This window comes from Miniopterus natalensis, chromosome 11, assembly GCF_054644295.1.
Source record: "Miniopterus natalensis isolate mMinNat1 chromosome 11, mMinNat1.hap1, whole genome shotgun sequence".
NCBI classification, from domain to species: domain Eukaryota; kingdom Metazoa; phylum Chordata; class Mammalia; order Chiroptera; family Miniopteridae; genus Miniopterus; species Miniopterus natalensis.
Genome location: NC_142091.1, coordinates 69,977,925 through 69,998,468, shown reverse-complemented (window position 1 = coordinate 69,998,468; position 20,544 = coordinate 69,977,925). Strand labels below are relative to the sequence as shown.

Sequence of the window (20,544 nt, the reverse complement as noted above, 5' to 3'; positions counted from 1 at the left end):
ACTTTATGAGAAAAACTGCATTACCGCCTCACGAACAATAACTTACGATTCTACACATGTTCACGTATTGTGTGCGTGTGTGTGTGTGTGCGCACGCACGCTGATTACCTAGCAACACCACTTGTAAAGCTGAGAACTATTTTCCCCCAGAATCCCTGTGTTATGGGTTGGCCTTTGTCCATAAGAAAAACTCCTAAGAAACTTGGAAGGTGAAAATTAAGTGGTAGGCATCGTTTCTTGGACGATCGTGGAGATCAGACAGGACTGTGGTATCTACACGCCCTCCCACTTGGAGGCTGTGTCTGATGCAGCAACTTTGCAACCTCTCTGGAAGCTGCTCCTTTACCATCATGGTGACAAGAGGTGGGACTGGCTCAGTCTCCCCCAAGTCAAGCAGCCACTTCTCCCCACGCCCAACACTTTGGCTGACAGCCTTATGGATCTCTCCCCCTGCTCCTCCCACACTCATCTAACCCCTCGTTCCTAATTAAATACCCTATTCTTGTAATATTTATGGTGGCTTTCTTCTCCGGACGAATATGGACCCATACCATAACTGTATATACATATGCTAGGTCGTCCAAGACAGTCCCAGTTTCATGATAAATCCCATAATACCCCCAAGGATATAATGCATTTCCACAGGATTAATATGTCCGAAATCTAGAAAAGGTGACCATACCAAATGCCGGCGAGGATGTGAATGAGTAGGAATTCTCTTCCTTCCCTGGTGGGAATGCGAAATCGTACAGCCATGTGGAAGACAGTTCGGCAGATACTTTCGAAGTTAAATGTAAGTTTACCATGCAGTCCAATGACCACCCTCCTTGGTGTTTACCATATGTGAATTGAGAACATACGTTTATACAAAAATTTGTACACAAATGCTTATAGCAGTTTTATTTATTATCACCAAAAAAGGAAGCAACTAAGAGATCTTTCAAAAGGTGAATAAAAAAAAAAAAACTGAGATATACAATAGAATATTATTCAGTGATAAAAAGAAATGAGCTATCAAACCATGAAAAGACTCAGAGGAACTTCAGTTGCATATTGCTAAGTGAAAGGAGTCAATCTGAAAAAGCTACATATAATATGGTTCCACTTATAGGACCTTCCGGAAAAAGCAAAACTATAAAGACAGTGAAAAGGTCAGTGGTCACCAGGAGTCAGGGCAGAGGGGAGGGATAGGTAGGCGAAGCCCAGGGAAATTTTAGGTGACCTTCTCTTTAAAACTCACAAGCCCAGTCTAATTATTACAAAAATATCAAATTCCAGTAGAAGAGCATCCTACAAAATATCTGATCAGTAGTCTTCCTATTAAAGTCATTAAGAACAAGAAAAGTCTGACAAAGTGTCACAGCCAAGAGGAGCCTAAAGAGACGTGACAGCCATATATAATGCGGCTGGACAGAATCCCGGAACAGAAAAAAAGACATTTGTTAAAAACTAAGGAAATCTGGATAAAATAATGTGATCTTTAAGACATCCCCCTTGTTCTGATAGCCTGTAAATACATGAGGAGTGGCTACCACTCTCTGAATTTCAGAACACCTATGCCCTGACAGTTCTAGTAATATGAGGATTTTGGAAATTCTAAAAGATTTTTACTTGAGATCATTTTTAATTGAGCATTTAGCTCCACAGTTAAGATTAACCGAAGCCCTAAGTTTTGCTACCGACTGACCCACACATTTTCTAAGCACTTACTTTCTATGTGCCAGACATGAGATGAACAAGTTTTGGATCCTGCCTTCAAGCAACCGAACTTACGGGAAGATATGGAAGGTGGAAAACCTTCCACAGCTAATTCTCTTAAAGCTCGGAAGCAGACTGAATTCTCACTGTCAGCACCCCTCGTCGCTCATCATTTCCACATCCTGCTGAGTTTTGAATAATTCATCATACCACGCCCCATAGTTTTGTTTAATATTATGGAGGATGGATTCCATGGTGATGCCTAACTCAATGATACTGGAAAATTCATTTTGGTAGAGATTACGGAAGCCAGCAGCATGCATGGCCACCAATGAACCTTTTGAATCGAACACTGGAGAGCCAGAAGACCCAAAGTAAAAACAGGTGTCATAGGTAATCACATCAGGTCTGGGAACAATTTCCTGGAAACTTTTTTGAGTGAACATATGGATAAACTGAAGGTCATCATTATATCCTTCAGCCTGAAGATGTTCCCGATATTTCTCGACTCGCTGCTCCTGAGGGATTATAACACAAGCATCGGTAGCCTTTGCCTCTCTGTCTGGATGGCCGATGATATATATCAACCCACTACGTGGTGCAGGACCAATTCCATTGTAGAGTCCCACAGGTACTTGCTGTCCATTTTCCTTCAGCTTCAGAACGGCATAATCGAGGTCCGCATCAGACACCTCAAACCAAGGTTCAACGGGAAAGAAGTTCTTGCCGTCTTGGCTGTCTTCGTAACCAAAGGCCACCCTTACACACTCACCAATTATGGAAGCCCACCCACTTGGACTGATCCCTTTTCCCACCATGTTACTTATTACATGCCGACAGGTGAAAATGTACAGCCCTGTAAACACAAAGCAGGTGGCACAGCCCTTATTTCCGTTGTTGTCCCATTCTATGTACCCAACTGACTGGCTGAGGTGACAAAGAAGCTTGAGTGTTTTAACCGGGGTAGAGTTTTTGGTCACTTTCCCAAAGTTTGTTTTTTGCTCAAGAAACAATCTTCTGTCCTTAGTATTTTTCAGTTTCTTTTTGAAGATTTCTCTAATTTTTTCAGTTTCTCTTTTCAGGCTAGGGTACTGGGCCACAATTTCTCCTCCCAGCACACCCGCGTTTCCGTCCCCCGGCTGGGGGCTCGGCGGGGCCGCCGTCTTAGCGCCCCTCGATCTCTTGACCTCCACCTGGAAGAGCTTGCCCTCCAGGGCGTCGACCAGCTGGCTGCTTTCTACAACGGAGTCCAGGCCCTCGATGAGCCTCCAGTCCTCGCTCTCCAGGAAGGAAAGAAACCTGCGGTCCTTGCAGACGGCGTCCTTGACCGTTTCCCCCTTGAAGGCGAACACGCAGAGTCTGCACCCTTCCTTGTGCAGCTCGCCGCGCCTCACGAGCCTTTTTCTCTCCTTCCCAATGGCATGGATGAAGAACTTGACACAGTCGGTGGACCCCTTGTCAAGCCGGCCAAATATCTGGTTCTCTGCTTTCTGCTTGCTTTTACTCCTGGCAAATGTAACCGCCAGGTGGCAGTTGTCGGGCAAGCAGCTGAGGGGCATCCCGAGGTTTACGTAGCCTTCGATCTCCTTCACGCCCCTCACCAGCATTTCTCTGCCCGACTGAGCTTCTCTCTCCTCCTTCACAGCCTGAAGGGTGTCGATGGCCACCGATAAGCTGTACTCAGGATTATGTGTGAGCATGTGCTTCCTTTGTTTGTTTTTCCTGAGGTGTACATCCAAGATAATGTAAAGTACCTTATTTGGGGATATAGCCTGGTCTTTGCGTCCAAGATCCTGGGTATTAGTTATATTTTTGAGGCCTTTTCTGGAGCCCATCTTCATCTGAGGCATGCCGGGATTATTCTCTTGTTTCTTATCGATCTAAAATGTTAAAATGTTAAAGGCTGTAAGACTATGGAAGCAACCCTTGCCTTTTGTTTCTCTTTTTAGTATGCAATTCACAAAATTTCTATAGGAAACTCAGAACCAATCTCCAAAGGCCAGTGAATAGAATTCAGAGTTTGAGTTGGGGGCTAAAATATAAGCTGAGTTTTCTCTTCCATCAGTTAGATAAGCTTTTCATACCGTTAGACTGGTGCATTTTTCTGAGAAGTAGAACAGGAATCACTGTTCTAGGCGCATCAAAAACAGAAATGCTTAACATCTGCCGGCTCTCTTACAGAGTTCTGTCAGGTCTGTTTACTACTTTCAGCTGTATCTTTTTTTTTTTTTTAATATATCTTTATTGATTTCAGAGAGAGGAAAGGAGAGGGAGAGAGAGAGATAGAAAGAAACATCAATGATGAGAGAGCCATCGATCAGCAGCCTCCTGCATGCCCCCAACTGGGGATCAAGCCCGCAACCCGGGCATGTGCCCTGACCGGGAATCGAACCCCAATCGCCTGGATCCTAGATCAACGCTCAACCACTGAGCCACACCCGGCCGGGCAGCTGTATCATTTTTACTTTCTCTGATCACAGTGATGGATTGCACCAAAAACTTGTTTTTAAAGCCCCAAACTCAGCAAGGATAAGGTATCATGGTTTATTATTGGGCACAAAATGTTAAAGGAAACCATCATCAGTTCACTAATTATTTGGTCATAATAACATAGTTATTTCTAATAATAAAACCCTGATTCACCCAGCATCTATTATGTAAAGAACTCAAGTTATTTCCTCTATAACATCAATTAATTCCCAAATCCCATGAAATGAAGAGCAACAAACACAGCATCTGTTCTTCTGATGGAGAAACTGAGGCACAGAAAGTTTTTCCTGTAAGTGCCTTTCTTAGGGTTACATAATAACCAGTTAACAAAGAGACTATCTGAACTCCAATACTTAGTCCACTATTTTTTTCATTAGACTACATATTGGCTTTTTGGGTAAATTTTATATCCACAATTCCTTTTTCTAGGGCATTATCTTAAAGACCAGGGATGAAAGAAGGGAGAGGAATTACATAAGGAGGATTAATCGAATAGCAGGAATTCAATAAAAACTTAAGAGCACCTGATTCCTACATCTAAAAAATACATATTGGCCAAGAAGGATTCATCGTGGCTCAAGTGGCAACAGATGCCGCTTGCTGGTAATGGGAAAAACACCAGGATTGTTACAAAAATGAAGTGTAACATCCTATGTGACAATGTCTAGCGCAGTGACTGGCACATTAATAAGTTAACTTTTATTTTCCTTCTTTGTAATGGTACTAATATTCTGGATAAAAACAAAAGAAACACAAGGTAATATAAATTGACTCTGGGCACACATATTAAACTCCCAAAGAGCGTCCCTCCAGCCCAATGCTGTCAGAAGCATCCTTGACGCACAGCCCACTGGAACACTACGGAGCATTTCCAACGAGCCCAAGGATTCCTGGGCAGATGTAGGCAGTTTGAAAGGGGCACCTGGAGGCCTTGCAGGGTTACTAGCTGGGACAGAGGAAACCAGAAGTAGGCTTGGCTTGGCTTTTCTATGCTTTTGGATATTCTAGTTAGAATCAGAATAAAAGAAAAGTTAAAGGCTTTCTCAAATGCTCACCATCTCGCAACATTTTTCGTAATAAATTCAAGGAGCATTTTAGACTCGAGAAGGGATATGATGGTTTGATAAGATAACAGAGCCCCGTTAGTACAAAGGGCCCCCCCTAATGTCAGTAAACTTAAGTCCAAGTCTTCATCCCACTACTGCCTTAAGAAGCAACACACTCCTTTCCTCTCTTTGTAAACAACTTGAGGATAAGAAAGTCCTCCCTGCCTGCCTAATAAGCTTATAGTGAGATAAATATTTAAGAATTTTTTCTCTAGATTGTAACAAATGTATTATTGTTATCAAATAGATCAGCCGTATTTGCATGGTATATACTTTCTGGCTATGAAGTGACATTAATTTTGTTTTCATTCCATATTTTACTGTAATGCATTATATTTGATTTTTGTCGCCGGTGTTCAGGAAATGTTACAATAGCTTTTTGTTAAAGGCTGCTTTGATACGGCTAAGATTTTTATTAGAACTCCTTCTCACAGCCTCCCCTCAAAATGGAAAGAATAAAATGAATGAGAAAGATTTTAACTTATTTTACATTCCCTACATTCAATGAGGTGATTTCTCAGCAGGAAGATCATAAAACCCAGTGTGAAGGATAGCTAAGTCTAATACTGATATATTATGTAAACAGTATTTACAAGCGTACCTGAGGAAAGTAGTCATCAATTTTCTTATTATTCTCAATCACAGCGACCTTCTGTGACTTCCGTTTCTTAGAGCTCATGATGGCTTGAAGAGGCAGCTCAGCTGAAACACTAACAAGGTGCAAGTTAGAGCAGCATCTTCATCGTTACCATTAATTGTACAGAGAACAAGCTGAACAGGGACCTCACAGCCTACCTTTCCCTTCAGCTCCAGGCCTGCCCTTCTCAGAGGTGTTCACTTAGCAAGTAGACAGTTTATCCACCAACTAGAATCACCCCAATCATAAAAGCTCTCCTCGATAGAGAACTGTACTGAATACTTTATAAAAGTTACCTCTCATTGCCATTGCCCACAGATACCATGCAAAATAGGCATATCTGCTTTTGCAGATGGGGCAAGTATGACTCAGAGAAGGTAGGTGACCTCCCCAAGGCCAGAGCTACATGGCAGAGATGAAATTCAAAGGCAGGCATAGACACCCCAGAGAAGGGATTGCAGTTGGAGAATTCAAATGTGTGTTCTCGTTACACTGATGTTAAAATCTGGCCTCCAGATTTTATGACAGGGTGGTGGTGTAATTCCAGGAAAACATGGGAAAAGAACCATAAAGACAAAGGTACAGTGGGAGTTTGCCTGGGAAGACAGGATGTTAGTTGCTACTTCTGTTTTGTTTGTTTGCTTGTTTAAAGAGGTATTTCCCCCTCTTTCCTCTGCCATCTCCCCAAAGGGGAATGAACAATGTAAATAAAAGAGTGAAATAGTCAATAGTGATAAATACCACTAGAAATAATGGAAGCCATGGAAGGGCAGCCGCCCCTTGACCTCAGCATCTCAACATCTAATACAATGCCTGATACATGGCAAGCCCTCAATAAAGATACATTCATAAAGATACATTCAATGAATGAATGGAGTATGTATATCATGCTCTATGCCCTATTCTATGTGCTTTTCCCAAATTACCCAATATAATGCTTACAACCCTGTGAGATACGTATGATTAGTCCCATTTTACTGGTAAAGAGCTTGGACACCCATAGAAATTAAGCTACTTACTCCAGGTCACAAAGCCCCAGAGAGTATACTTTTGTTGACTTTTTATTATAAACATTTTCAAATAGAAAAAGAGAGACAATAAGGTAATGAGCCTCCACATACCTATCATATAAGGCTAATAATTGCTCATTTTTTTTGAAAATTTGCATCATTTTTAAATTTTGTTATTTTACTGTTAGAGACATCATGACATTTTAACCTTAAGTATCACTTTTCATCTCTGAAAATTTAGGACTTTTTCTGACATAATCCAAATACTAATTTATTCAGGCCAAGATCCAGTTGAGGGACATGTGTTGTCTTTAATTATTATCTCTTAAGTTTATTTTATCCTAGAAAAAGCAGATTTGTTGAAGAGAACAGAGAAATTGTTTGCAGAAATTTCACCTCCGGATTCTGCTTCTTCACGTTGTTGCTTAATTTATGCTCTAGCCCCTGTAGTTTTTGTCAAGCAGAACTTATCTAAAGTCAATGCTTTAAAGAAGATGTGGTACATATTATATACAATGGACTATTATTCGGCCATAAAAAGAATGAAATCTTACCACGTGTGACAACATGGTTGGACATGAAAGGTATTACGCTAAGTGAAATAAGTCAGACAGAGAAAAAACAAATACTATATGATTTCACTTATATGTGGAATCTAAGGAACGAAATAAATGAACGATAAAAACAGACTCATAGATACAAAGAACAAACTAATGGTTGCCAGATTGGGTTGGGGGAAGCTGGGTAAAAGAGGTGAAGGGATTAAAAAGTACAATTGGGCCCAGCTGGTATGGCTCAGTGGTTGAGCGTCAACCCATGAACCAGGAGACTGCGGTTTGATTCCCAGTCAGGGCACATGCCCAGGTAGTGGGCTCAATCCCCAGTAGGGGGCGTGCAGGAGGCAGGCGATCAATGACTCTCTGTCATCATTGATGTTTTTCTCTCTCTCTCTCTCTCTCTCTCCCCCTTTCCCTTCTCTCTGAAATCAATAAAAACATGTTAAAAAAAAAAGTGCAATTGGCAATTACAAAATAGACATGGGGATGTAAAGTACAGCATAAGAATACAGTCAATACTATTGTAATAACTGTGGTGTCAGGTGAGTACTAGACTTACCTGGGGGATCACTTTGTAAAGTATGTGCTTGTCTAACCACTATACTGTATACCTGAAATTATACAGATATTGAATGTGAACAGTAATTAAAAAAAATTTTAAATTAAAAAGCATGAATAACTAGTCTCTAATTTAGCAATTTCTTAATGACACTAATAAATACCATTTTTAAATTTTGAGGCAACAATAGAGACTATGCTTACTCTCTTAACCATTCCACTATGCAACGGGAGCCCTGGCTTCATCATTTTCTGGTAATGAGCTTCTCAGGAAACTCACTTCAGCCTCTCTCAGTCTTCGTTTTTTATTCATTTTTTTTTTCACTTTGAGCATTTATTAATTTTAAATATAATTTATTTATAAGTTTACATAATTTTTAAATAATGGCTACATTATACAAATGGTTCTCACAATTTCTGAAAATTACTCCTACACATCACTGTCCCTAAGACAGAATCTCAAGTTAAAAGATATGAAACTTTCTGAAACATTTAAACCATAAAAAAGTTTTAAAATAAGATGTAAATAACAAAAAATGCATTAATCAACTTTCTGGAAGGCAATTTAACAATACATATCAAAATATAAGACTTACCAATTCTTTGACCAAGCTGTTTAACTTTCATTCATTAATTAAACAAGATTATTGAGAACCTATTAAGTGCCAGGAACTTCTTTTTTTTTAAAAAAAATCTTTATTGATTTCAGAGAGAGGAAGGGCGAGGGAGAGGGAGCGATAGAGAGAGATAGAAACATCAATGATGAGTCATTGATCGGCTGCCTCCTGCATGGCCCCTGCTGGGGATCGAGCCTGCAACCTGGGCATGTGCCCTGACCAGGAATCGAACTGAGATCTCCTGGATTGTAGGACGTGCTCAACCACTGAGCCATGCTGGCCCGGCAGGAACTTCTTTTTTAAATTTATTTTTATTGAACTTATTGGGGTGGGATTGACTAATAAAACTGTAGGTTTCAGGTGCACAATTCGCTTCAGCTTCTCTTAGGCTGTTTGTGAACTGAGGCAATGACACTAAATGAGATAATGAATATGAAAGTGCCACATGAATGGTAGTTTTTAAAGACCACTTGGGTTCAAATTTCAGGTTACCATTTACTAGCTGCTTGACCGTGGGCATGTTACTTAATACTGCACCTCAGTCTCCGCTCCCCTCAGATGGGAACAGTGGTGAGATCATCCATTATTGTGACGATTGAAGAATATACTGAATGTAAAGTTGTTAGAAGATACTTCTAATTGAGGAACTGGGCTATGTTGTATAAGTTCCTTGAAGGCAGGGCCTTAAGGCCCAACAACGAAGAGAATTTGGGGGTTCACTGTGTTTGCTGCTGACCCATCTTATGGAATTTGAAAGAGGCCCCAGGAGCTTTAGGAGCAACGGTTACACGTAGACCAAGAGAGAACTATAAAATGGGCAGAAACAAATGAGTTCTGGGATGAACTTGAGCAATCACAGTGGAGAGGGGCAAAAGGTTAGGAAAATGGCCCATATCCCTTCCCTAAGGTGGTTTCCAGTATCCAGACTTCAAACTGTGAAGCCCTGCTTATAGTCAGAGGAGCCAAGGCTTTGCTGACCTAAAGGCCTGGCCCTATGTCATTCAGTAAAGGGAAAAAGAAATATAGCCTGTCTTTGGTCCATTTCCAGCCCACCCAAGGGCTCCCCCTTGGAATTCATCTCCCCCCACATCTCTCTCTGTCTGTTTCTCTCTCTCATCTCTCTCTCTCCCCCGTCCCCCCTTCCCTCTCCCTCTGGCTCCTCCACTCTTTCAGCTCTCTCTTCCCTTCTCACTCCACTCTGGGGCTGGGCTGGCTCGCTAGAGCTGAGCCGGCCTATAGAGAGCAGGGATCTGATCGCGGCTGACCCTGGGCCTCCACCAAGCCCATCACCACGCTCCCTCCAGCACACAGCCCATGACGAGAAGCAGTCACTGAAATAAACCTGTGTCCACTCTGCCCCTCAGGTAGGCAGCGCTGTCCCGCCCAGGCCAGGCGTGGGGGGCAGGCAGCTCGTTCTGTTCCAGCCCCTCAGACTCCCACCCGCCCAGCAGAGCTCCCCAGTGCCCCACCGCTTGGCTCTCACCCACTCCTGGGGTCGCCTGGCACGCCACCTGCACCCGGGACTGAATCCAGACCCCCAACTGAGGTCGGTTCTTTTTTAAATTTTACTTTACTTAAAAAATTTTTTACTTTATTTTTTATTGTTCAAAATATTACAGATGTCCCTTTTTCCGAGGTGGGCTCTTGTTGGAGCTGCGCAGGTAGCTGGCCCAGGAGGGGGCACCCTGTTAGCTCCCACCTGCAGGACTGGCAGCATGTGGGGCTGAGACTGGACAAGATTTCCTTCTTTTGGGGAACTGCCTCTCTCCCAGCCACAGGATCACTTTAGCTTTCCCACCCACCCCGCTCTTCTTCCTTAGCTTCCCCAAACCCTCCCCCTCCTTGCCTCACTCCATCTCCTTTATTTCCTTGCTCCCTTCGGACACCCAGGGGAGCAGGAGCCAGGTGAGGTATTTGATGTTGGGCTGTTTCAGAAAGTCCCACCAGCCTGAAACAGCCTTCAGAGCTTCTTACTCCCCAGGGCCAGCGTGAGGAGCAGGCTGGCCAGAGCCTATGGCTGGCAAGGAGCTGGACATCATGCAGTCAGGGACAGTCACAAATGCAGTGCACCCTGTAGTGACTGGGGGTGGCGGCCGCGGGACTTCCAGGCCTGGGTGCCAGGAGGGGCAGCAAGGCAGAGTGGGTGGAGTTCCTGTCTTGAGGAGAGAGCTGAGAGACTAAGGTGGCTGGCGTCCACAGAACACAGCCCTCTGGGTTATATGCGAGGGCTCCCCTCAGGTACTCAGCTGGGAGGGACAGGGCAGCAATGGGGGGAACTACCTAAGGCCGGAAAGAAACCCCCCACCCAACAACCACAAAACAATGAGAGGGTGTGTGTCCTTAACCCCCCCCCCCACCCCACCTGGGCATCTCAGTTTCCTCATTTGTAAATGAAGGAACTTGGCTCAGATTAAACTTTGGCTGTGCCTGTGAATTAGCCCCCGCGGACAGTGACACAGGAAGGCAGGGGGCCCTCCCTCCAAGGTCAGCATTCAGGACCTCTGGGGTGCAGTCCAGGAATTGGACTTTTAACGCCCATCCCCCTACCCCTACCCCCCCCCCGCTGCTCACAGCTCCTCTGGGACAGCTGCCTACACTGCCCGCAAGGGGCTCCCCAGGTGTAAAGCTCATGGCCTCTGCAGGTGGGGAGCGGGAAGGGGGCCCCGACAGTGGGAAGCCGCCTATCCATCCCGACCCCACCCAAAAGTGCCTCCGTGCCAGTCACCCCCCTCGGAACTCCAGGTCCACTCAAACGCTCAGGAACCACTCACAGAACCAGAGAACCTGCCCCAGCCGCGCGCGTGACGGCCGCGCTCCACGCGGAGGCTCCCAGCTGCGGCGACGGCGTCAGCGGCTGCCCGCACCCGCGCCGAGGAACGCGCAGGAGCCCGCGCTCCGGGCGGGCCGGCTCCTGGCCAATAGACGGCGACGTAGGGGCGCCCGCGGCCCCGCGGGAAGGTCCGCGACGCTGGGGACCCGCCCGCCCACCCGCCCTAGTGATACGGAAATCCCGCTGGGCCACCCGTCCCCTGGCTGCAATCTCGGTCCGCGGCCAGGGCCCGCCTTCCCCGACTCTTTGCGCAACGGGGCCGCTCCGTCCCCTCCCGCCGCGGCGTTGCTTCCGCTCCCCTCCCCCCAGGCCGCCTTCGCCCCCGAGGAGCTGAGCCGCAGCCGGGAGGGTCGGCAGGAACCCCGGACCCGGCTCTCCCAGGGCTCCGACTGCGCCGCAGGGGGATGGGGGGAGGCTGCGGCCCCAGCGACCTGCGCCGCGGGGCAGACAGACCCTGAGACGCCGCCCTCGGCGCTTCCCGCTCGGCCCACCGGCCCTCCGGGGGCTCGGACGCGGCGGCTGCGGAGGGAGAGCGCCCCGGGCCAGCCCGGAGGCCGCGGGAGGAAAGTCCCCGACGGACGGCGGCAGCGTCGGGATCCCGCGGCCTCTGTGCGGCGGCGCTTCCCCGGCATCCACGGGACCAGCGGGCCGAAGCAGGCAGCAAGCAGCCTGCTCAGGCAGGGGGCTGGTGGGGCTCGGGACCCCACTCCACCCGCAGGCAGGAAGGAGCCACCCGCCACCACCACCAAAATTAGAGGGTGTCTTTCCTCCAACCCCCCCCCCGCACCCCACGTGCGAATCTCGTTTCCTCATTTGTAAATGAAGGAACTTGGCTCAGATTAAACTTTGGCTGTGCCTGTGAATTAGCCCCCGCGGACAGTGACACAGGAAGGTAGGGGGCCCTCCCTCCAAGGTCAGCATTCAGGACCTCTGGGGTGCAGTCCAGGAATTTGCACTTTTAACGCCCATCCCCCTACCCCTACCCCCCCCCCCCCCCCCCGCTGCTCACAGCTCCTCTGGGACAGCTGCCTACACTGCCCGCAAGGGGCTCCCCAGGTGTAAAGCTCATGGCCTCTGCAGGTGGGGAGCGGGAAGGGGGTCCCGACAGTGGGAAGCCGCCTATCCATCCCGACCCCACCCAAAAAGGCATCCGTGCCAGTCACCCCCCTCGGAACTCCAGGTCCACTCAAACGCTCAGGAACCACTCACAGAACCAGAGAACCTGCCCCAGCCGCGCGCGTGACGGCCGCGCTCCACGCGGAGGCTCCCAGCTGCGGCGACGGCGTCAGCGGCTGCCCGGATCAGCCGCCGCGGCAGAAAGTGGAAAAGCCCGCGCTCCGGGCGGGCCCGCGCCTGGCCAGTAGGAGGCGAGTTAGCAGCTGCCAAGGGGCCTGGCGGGAAAGGACAGGCTGGCTGCTGAGTGTCAGGGCGGGGCCCGGGGACTTATATGTGCAGCCACCCTAGAGATCAGCAAAATCCGATTGAGACCCACCCATCCGCTGGCCCCACAGTTGGTCCACCGCCAGTTTCTGTTCTCCGGGAGAGGGACTGAGCAATCCTGCTCTTCTTTCCGGGACAGACATGAGCAATCCTGCTCCTCTGTCCGGGACAGGCACTGAGCAATCCTGCCCCCCTGTCCTTCCACTGCCCCTCGGAGCCCACTGTCCTCAAGCGAGGAGCTGAGCCCGCAGAGGGTGTGGGAGGAGCCGGGGACCAGCGCTTCCCCAGGGCTGATGGCAAAGCCAATGCTAGCGGCCCAAAGAGTGTGCCCGGTGGTCTGAGTTGGAGGGCAAACAGCCCATCAACTCTGCCCCTTGGTGCTTAATGCTCGGCCTTCGCTGCCCTTCAGTTGCTGGGAGGTGGGCAGCTGCGGGGGGACGAACATCCCGGGCTAGCCCTGGTGGCTGCAGGAGGAACATGGCCCAGACCAACTGAGGCAGTGGCCTGGGTCCCCAGGGCGTTCCTCCGTTACCCACACTTCAGCAGCTCCAGGGGACCAAACGGCACCAAAGCAGACAGCAAGCAGCCCTGCTGGCTGCTGACCTGTGGGCTAGTGAGGCTTGGCCCCCCCATCTGCCCACGTCCCCACAGGCAAATGAGCCAACTTGCCCCACTCGGCGACAACTCCTCTGTAACGTACCGAAAAATAGATGTTTGCGTGAAAGTTGCTGGTGTTGCTGGAATAACCGGGAAAGCTTTTCCTAACTCGACCTAATGTAACAGAGCCACCGAGACGCACCGCCAGGGCCGCACTCGCGCTCGGAGGCTCCGAAGCTGCGGCGGCGGCGCTCGGCGGGCTGTCCCTAGAACCGCGGCCGCGGCGCGAAGCGGAAGAGCCCGCGCTCGGGGGGGCCCGCTCCGGCCAGTAGAGGGCCAGGCAGAGGCCGCCCGTGGCCCGGCCGGCAGGCCCCCGAGGGCTGGGGCGCGCGGAGACCCCGCGGAGTCCCACTCGTCCACTTGCTCGCAAGCTTGGCGCCTGGCCGGTTCGGCTTTCGGGAAAGCGCCGAGCAGCGGGGCCCCTGCAGCCCTGCCGCCCTCCGGGGCTGCGGTAGGGCGCGGAGCGAGCAGGGCCGGCGGAGTGGCGAGAGCCGGCGCGCTCGAGCTTTCCTGCTGGGGTGGCTGCGGAGGCGCGGAGCGGGAACCAGAGTTGCCTGGCGAAGAAAAACTACTCTAAGTACATTGCACATATTAGCTCATTTATCCTCATAACAACCATTGGAGGCAGCTACAGTTCTCCCCATTTCAAAGGAAACTGTGGTCTCAGAGACTTCAAGCCATTGGCCTCAAGACACACAGCTATTAGCAGAGCCCGGGTTAAACCCAAGCTGCCAGGCCTGTGACCTCAGCTCCTAAGCACTGCGTTCTCCGCTGCTGTTCCAATCAGCGTCCAGACCCCAGACCAGTTCTTGGCCCTGCCCCCTTGCAATCTCGCTCCCCTCTGCCCCCACGCATCCGTCTGAGACCCTCGCTCAGCGCTTTGGCTCCCTGACGTGCAGCTTCAAGGGCCGCCCTGGCACTTGCAAATAGAGCCCCTAAGGCCCACACCCAGCCCTTGGCCAGTGGCGCTCCCCTTGGCGAGAAGCTTCTTCGGGATGGATGGAGTTCTGCGCCCGGCCTGCAGATGGCGACAGAGGATAAGCGTGATGGAACCGGGAGAGGCCAGAGGCGGGGGAAAGCTGCGCGGGGATTGACACTCACGACGGCCAATGGCAGCACGGGGTCGGTCGGCCCGGGCTTTGATTCGCGGGCGCCGGGAGTTCCCCGCCCCCGTGGGGCAGCACCTGCGGCGCGGCCGGGGAGGCGGGGGCGCAGGTGCCCAGTGTCGCGCTCGCTGGAGGTGCGCGTGCTGTTCCGAGGCTGCCACAGCTCGCCTGGGCGCCGCCCTTCCGCCCCCGTTTACCCTCCTCTCCCCGAAGGCCCAGCTCGTCTGTCTGGGGACGAGCCTGTGTCTTCCTCACCCTGTGTCCCGGGGGTTTCTGTAGAAGCGGCCCGCGCTCGTGGTTCCCGCGGCGCGTGGGGGCGGGGTGGGGGGCGGAGGGAGGGGCTCGCGGGAAGCGTCTTCCCGGTGCCGGGCGCCGCGCTCGGCTCCTCTCCTCCGCGCTCCGTCGCTCCCACCTCCTGCTCCACAGGTCGGGAACCGAGGGAAATCGACTGCCCAAGGGCGGTCCTTGGGTGATTTTTATCTCCCGTCAGACGTCGAAGCGCAACGTCTTTTACCGTGCCAAGGCTGTCTTTGCAGCATTGCCATGCACGCAGGCTGGGTGAGTCCCCCCCCGCCCCCCAGCCATCCCTCCTCCACCCATTCACCTGTTCACTATGGGGACCTGCCTGCAGGGCGCTGGCTGGCTGCTGAAAACGCCCGGCCCTGTCCCTTGGCTGGTGGGTGCCCTCATCTGGCACAACAGAGGGTGGTGGGTTTGGTTAAGGGTCAGGGCACATACCCGGGTTTCGGGTGTGATCCCTGGTGGAGACCTGCAGGCGGCAACCAGTCCATGCTTCTCTTCCTCCCCCCCTTCCTTTCTCAGAGATCAATAAAAAAGTACAAAAGAATAGAGATTCTGTTGTTAAGTAGAGGGGATGAAAAAGGTATACCCACAATGTTGATACCCCCCCCCCCCAGATAATATGATGGGGTCTGAAGGTACAAGAGCCCAGGGATAAATCGACTCTTGCCTTTCAAAAGACGATTGCCTTAGGCAGCCGTAATCTCAGAACTTTTCATTTCCCACCCCTATAATTTTTAACAAATTGCGCATCCATCCTGTATATCCTTATTTTAAAAACACTTTTTTCTTTCAAAATTAATATACCAAATGTCAGGCACGCCTCATTTCTTATTTTTCCGATAAAACTATAAATGGAATTTCAAGGATTTTCTTCGTTTGCCCCAGCGGTCATCTTGGGCACATCCTGGCGGGCTTCCTCAGGCTGGGCCCTCCGCCACAGGGATGAGCCTCACTCCCTCTCTTCTTTATTCAGGTCTCTGTCGAACACAGGTTTACCGCGAGGCCTTCCCTGACCACTTTCTATAACATATTACCCTCTCGCCCTCTGTCATCTTCTTATCCTAATTTATTTTTTACATGTGACATTTCAATATATAGTAAATGTGATTATTGGTTGAGTTTTTGTCTTCTAGTATCAGAATGTGAGCCTCCAGAGGGCCAGGGAGGAGTCATTAAGACTGGCGTCTGTGAGAGTAAAGCAATAAAGCCAAAAAATTTGGGGATGGAGGGAGAATGTTTTGCCTGGCGCCTCCGGACATCCCCTGGGGGTGGGCTGGGAGCAGAGGAAAGACATGGTCATGCTTCTCCTGGTTCCTACATTCTTGCAATCCTCAGGGTCTTCCCTCTGCCCCACTTATCTGCATTCTTCTCCCCTTCTCTCTGACTTTTAGTGAGAAATAGCACATTTTAAGTCCCCACCACCCAAAGTAGCAAAGATTACGTTCTGATATGCAAAGACCTCCAGTCAGACTCAGTTATAGTTCAGAGAAAGAAGCTGCTGTTCATCTCTCTCAGCATCTTCTCACTTTAGGCATTTGTGGAGTTGTAGAGAGTGTTCTGGGCTAGGAGCCAGAAGACCTAATCTCCATACCTGGGTTTGCCTCCAAGGAAAGGAGTGAATGGAATGGTTGAACACCCTTTGCCCACACCATCCAATTCCCTTCCCATACACAGGAGCCGTGGACACCTACGAATTGACCCTGGATTGAATTTCTTACCCAAACAGTGTCCTGAACTAATGATAAATGAGGAATCTTACCTGGTTGCAAGTTTGTGTGAAATGTAAGGAGAACATCTTGAGAAACCTACACAGAGAAGTTATTTATTCTATGACTTACAATATAGTATAGAGATTGTGTATTATATGATTTATAATCCATGGGCCTCAGCTGCACTGAGGATGGGAACCAGCCACGCAGCCCTTAAGAGCTAGTGTGACCAGCAGGGTATAAAGTTGAGGTCACAGACGTGCACTTGCTTCTCCGTATGGAGGTGGTGCACACCTGTGCCAGCCTCATGCCCGGCAGCCAAGCATAGTCCTTGCTGTGGCTGGGCCTGGGAGTTCACCTAGGTCATTGCAGCCCTTCCCGATGAGAAAACATATGCCCCACCAGCTCTTTGCAGTCCAACATCATTTTGTAAACTTGGAGTTGTGTTGAGCTGTACTTTAGCCTATGATTTTGATGGTTAATCCCAACCTGAAAGCCCCACTGCTTCCTAATCATCCACTCCTGACTGGCTGCATGACCTTGAACGGGTTACCTTCTTTCCTTGGGTCTTACTGTCCTTATGGGTAAAGAGAAAATACAATCTGGCCAGCCTAAAACGTGGGTTCCCTGAGGGTCAACGAAAGATATTTGTGGGTTTGGAAGACTTCAGAAATCATTTCACTAACATAGATGTTGATTAACATAGAAAATACCAGAGTAGGAAGTCTAACCAAACATCAAATAAATAGGAGCCAAGGCTTGAGATAAAAGCCGATAAAAAGGAAACAGTTGAGAAAAAAAATCTGGCAAGGTTTATGTATATAGTTAAATTTAAAAAGACAGCGATAGACCCTCTGGGAATGTGTAATTAAAAGTTTTAAAGAAGGATTTAAAAAAAATTATCTGTTGGTTTCGGTGTACAGCTAAGTGGTTAGACAATCATATACTTAACATAGTGTTCCCCTCGATATTTCCAGTACCCCAACTGGCACCATACGTAGTTATCACAATATTATTGACTGTATTCCCTATGCCGCACTTACTTCCCCATGACTATTTTGTAACCACCAAGTTGTGCTTCACCTCTTTCACCCAGTGCCCCAATTCCTCCCCTCCCTTCTGGCAACAACCAGTTCTCTCTCTGTATCTGAGTCTGTTTCAGTTTTGTTTGTTCATTTATTTTATTGTTTAACTTCCACATATAAGTGAAATCATATGGTATTTGTCTTTCTCTGGCTGATTTATTTCACTGGGCATAATATCCTCTATCTAGGTCCATCCATGCTGTTGCAAATGGTAAGATTTCATTCTTTTTTTATAGCTGAGTACTATTCCATTGTGTATATAAACCACAGCTGTTTTATCCACTTGTCTATTGATGGGCACTTGGGTTCCTTCCAGAGCTTGGCTATTGGAAATAAAGCTGCACTGAACATAGGGGTACATATATTCTTTTGAATTAGTGTTTTGGATTTCTTTGGATATATTTCCAGAAGTGGAATTGCTGGGTCATTAGGCATATCTGCTTTTAATTTTTTGAGGAAACTCCATACTTTTTTCCACAGTGGCTGCACAATCTGCATTCCCACCAGCAGTACACGAGGGTTCCCTTTTCTCCACACCCTCGCCAACACTTGATATTTGTGGATTTATTGACGGCAGCCATTCTGACAGGTGTGAGGTGATATCTGCTTGTGGTTTTAATTTGCATGTCTCTGACAATTAGTGATGTTAAGCATTTTTTCATATGTCTATTGGCCAAGGAAGGATTCTTTAAATAAAAGTGACTCACTGCAAAGGAAATTCTATGATATCGAAATGGAAACAGCCAGGGTTTGGGCTCGGAGGGATCAGGGCAGAGGAGTAGAGGAGTTTTGTCTCAGCCCCACACTCACTCTTTTGGATGTGAGAAGTGAGAGCAATAGAGGAATGAATCTTTTGAAAAGGTATCTTATTGGGATGCAAGGGGAAGCAAAGGGAGAAAGGCTGGTACTTTACTTCATGTAATAGTAGAGAAATTTGAGTTAAACTATCAGCACTGGAAAAAGTTGTATTGATTTAATAACATGTTAATAAGAGAGTATGATAGATACGTGAATTCATAAGATTTGAGTGAAGGCGATATTACTTTATTAAACATTACCTTTTGAATAGACAAAGTACACTTTTCAAAAGAAAAGAAAGCATACACAAGGAAAACAAATTAATTTCACTAAATTCTCTAGACACTTAACATTTCCAGATATAATATATGACTCTACAAGCATGCTGTTCAGTCATCTTGCGTAGTCACTGGGTGAGTGGGCATCACTCATTCATTGGGTCGTCAGGAGCCGGAGCTGACTTAATAACGGTGTGTACCGATGCCATACAAGCATGAACTCCTTTTCAATACATTTTTGCAGCAACGAAGTAGTTCAGTGTTTGTACATTGGCTGATCTCACCCAAAATGAAGTTTTAGTTCAGATATGTTTCTCATGAATAGTTTTTAGGAGGTCATTGAGCTTGCTTGAAAGGGGAGGAACAAAAGCCCTATGGCACATGAGTTGGGGGCAGAGGGAGGTAAAGATTTGGGTAAGCTTAGGTGATATCAGGGGCCAAAGAGGATAGCTGTGTGTGTGTGCATGTGTCGGGGTGGGGCAGGTAGACAGCTAGTGAGGGGCCACCATCTCAGGTCCTGGAATAGGACCCTTGGGAAGACAAACTATTCTGAAAGGTTGGTGTTCTTACTGGTATTTAAACCCTTTTATTATCACTCCTGGGCATCATTGTTAAAATTTAAAAAATCTTACCTCTGGGCACACAGGCTACTCTTCCCATGATGACAAAGCAAGGTGTGGCTGCCAAGAACTTCAGTTGGACTGTCCCTAATTTTTCCCTTTGGAAACAAGAGCTCCTTCAGGGCAAGGAAAGAAGGAAAGGTTTCCTTTGACCTACTGTCTCTTTCCTGTGCCCTACAGAACCACAGCAAGCTCACCTTCAGAGGCAGTCCACTGGAACCCATTTTGGTGCTCCCCCTACTCCTGAACTGAGGCCTTCGGAGAAGGGAAAAGAAGAACCCTTCTGTGTGAAGGGAAGACTCACACGGAAAGCCCGAGGGCGGGTAATATTTTCGGGGAGCTGGTGCCCACGGGAAAGCAGGGTTGGCCCGGGTTCCTCTGGCTGCGATGGCAGGTGTGTGAGGCAGATACGAGGGAACTGATGCAGTGAGGGCTGGGATCACGGTGGAGACCCGAACACTCGTCTGCCGGCTTTGCACCAATAATGATATGAAGCAATGGAAAAAAGAAAAAGAAATGAAAATAAAAGGAATCTGCAGTAGCACAGGGGGCAAAACCCACAAAAAACCAGTTCTGTCTTTGGACCAGAAATTTTGAGCAGACAACGAAACCTGGAGGAAACACATGAGGGCGCCGACTGCTGTGGATGTGGGAACCCTAAAAATCCTCAAGTTTGGGGATGGGAGAGCTAAGAAGTGGGCGGGAGGTGGCCTGCAGTGTGCTTTTATTGTGGCCGCTCTAGGCACTCCTGTCTTCCTTCCATCCTCACATCCTCGTGTGTCAGCTGTGGCATTCATTCCCAGAGCCTACCCAATAGATGAAGGGTGATCACAGGGAGGGACCAGGAGCTTCTAGACTTAAAAACTAGTTACCTTCACTCCCCTGTGGCAGCAAGTCCCTTCCCTCCCCCGTAGTCCCTACAGGTTAGCCATGATGGACAGACAGACAGATGAATAGGAGTTCTCAAATACGAAAGAGGCAGGTAACCAAAAATCACCAAAACATTGAATTATAATGGTATTGTGTAAATCCAAGTGTTCTTTTT

The 20,544-nt window shown here is 48.4% G+C and overlaps 1 protein-coding gene across 1 annotated transcript; it reads right to left on the bottom strand.

The window, feature by feature from the left end:
* Positions 1-799: 799 nt before the first annotated feature.
* FAM111A (FAM111 trypsin like peptidase A) lies at positions 800-6,373 on the bottom strand. The gene is made up of 2 exons (XM_016200436.2): positions 5,896-6,373; positions 800-3,578 (listed from the first exon to the last, which is right to left on the bottom strand). Exons 1-2 carry the CDS (start codon positions 5,971-5,973, stop codon positions 1,848-1,850), a joined length of 1,809 nt encoding a protein of 602 aa, XP_016055922.2. The 5' UTR covers positions 5,974-6,373; the 3' UTR covers positions 800-1,847.
* Positions 6,374-20,544: the final 14,171 nt, after the last annotated feature.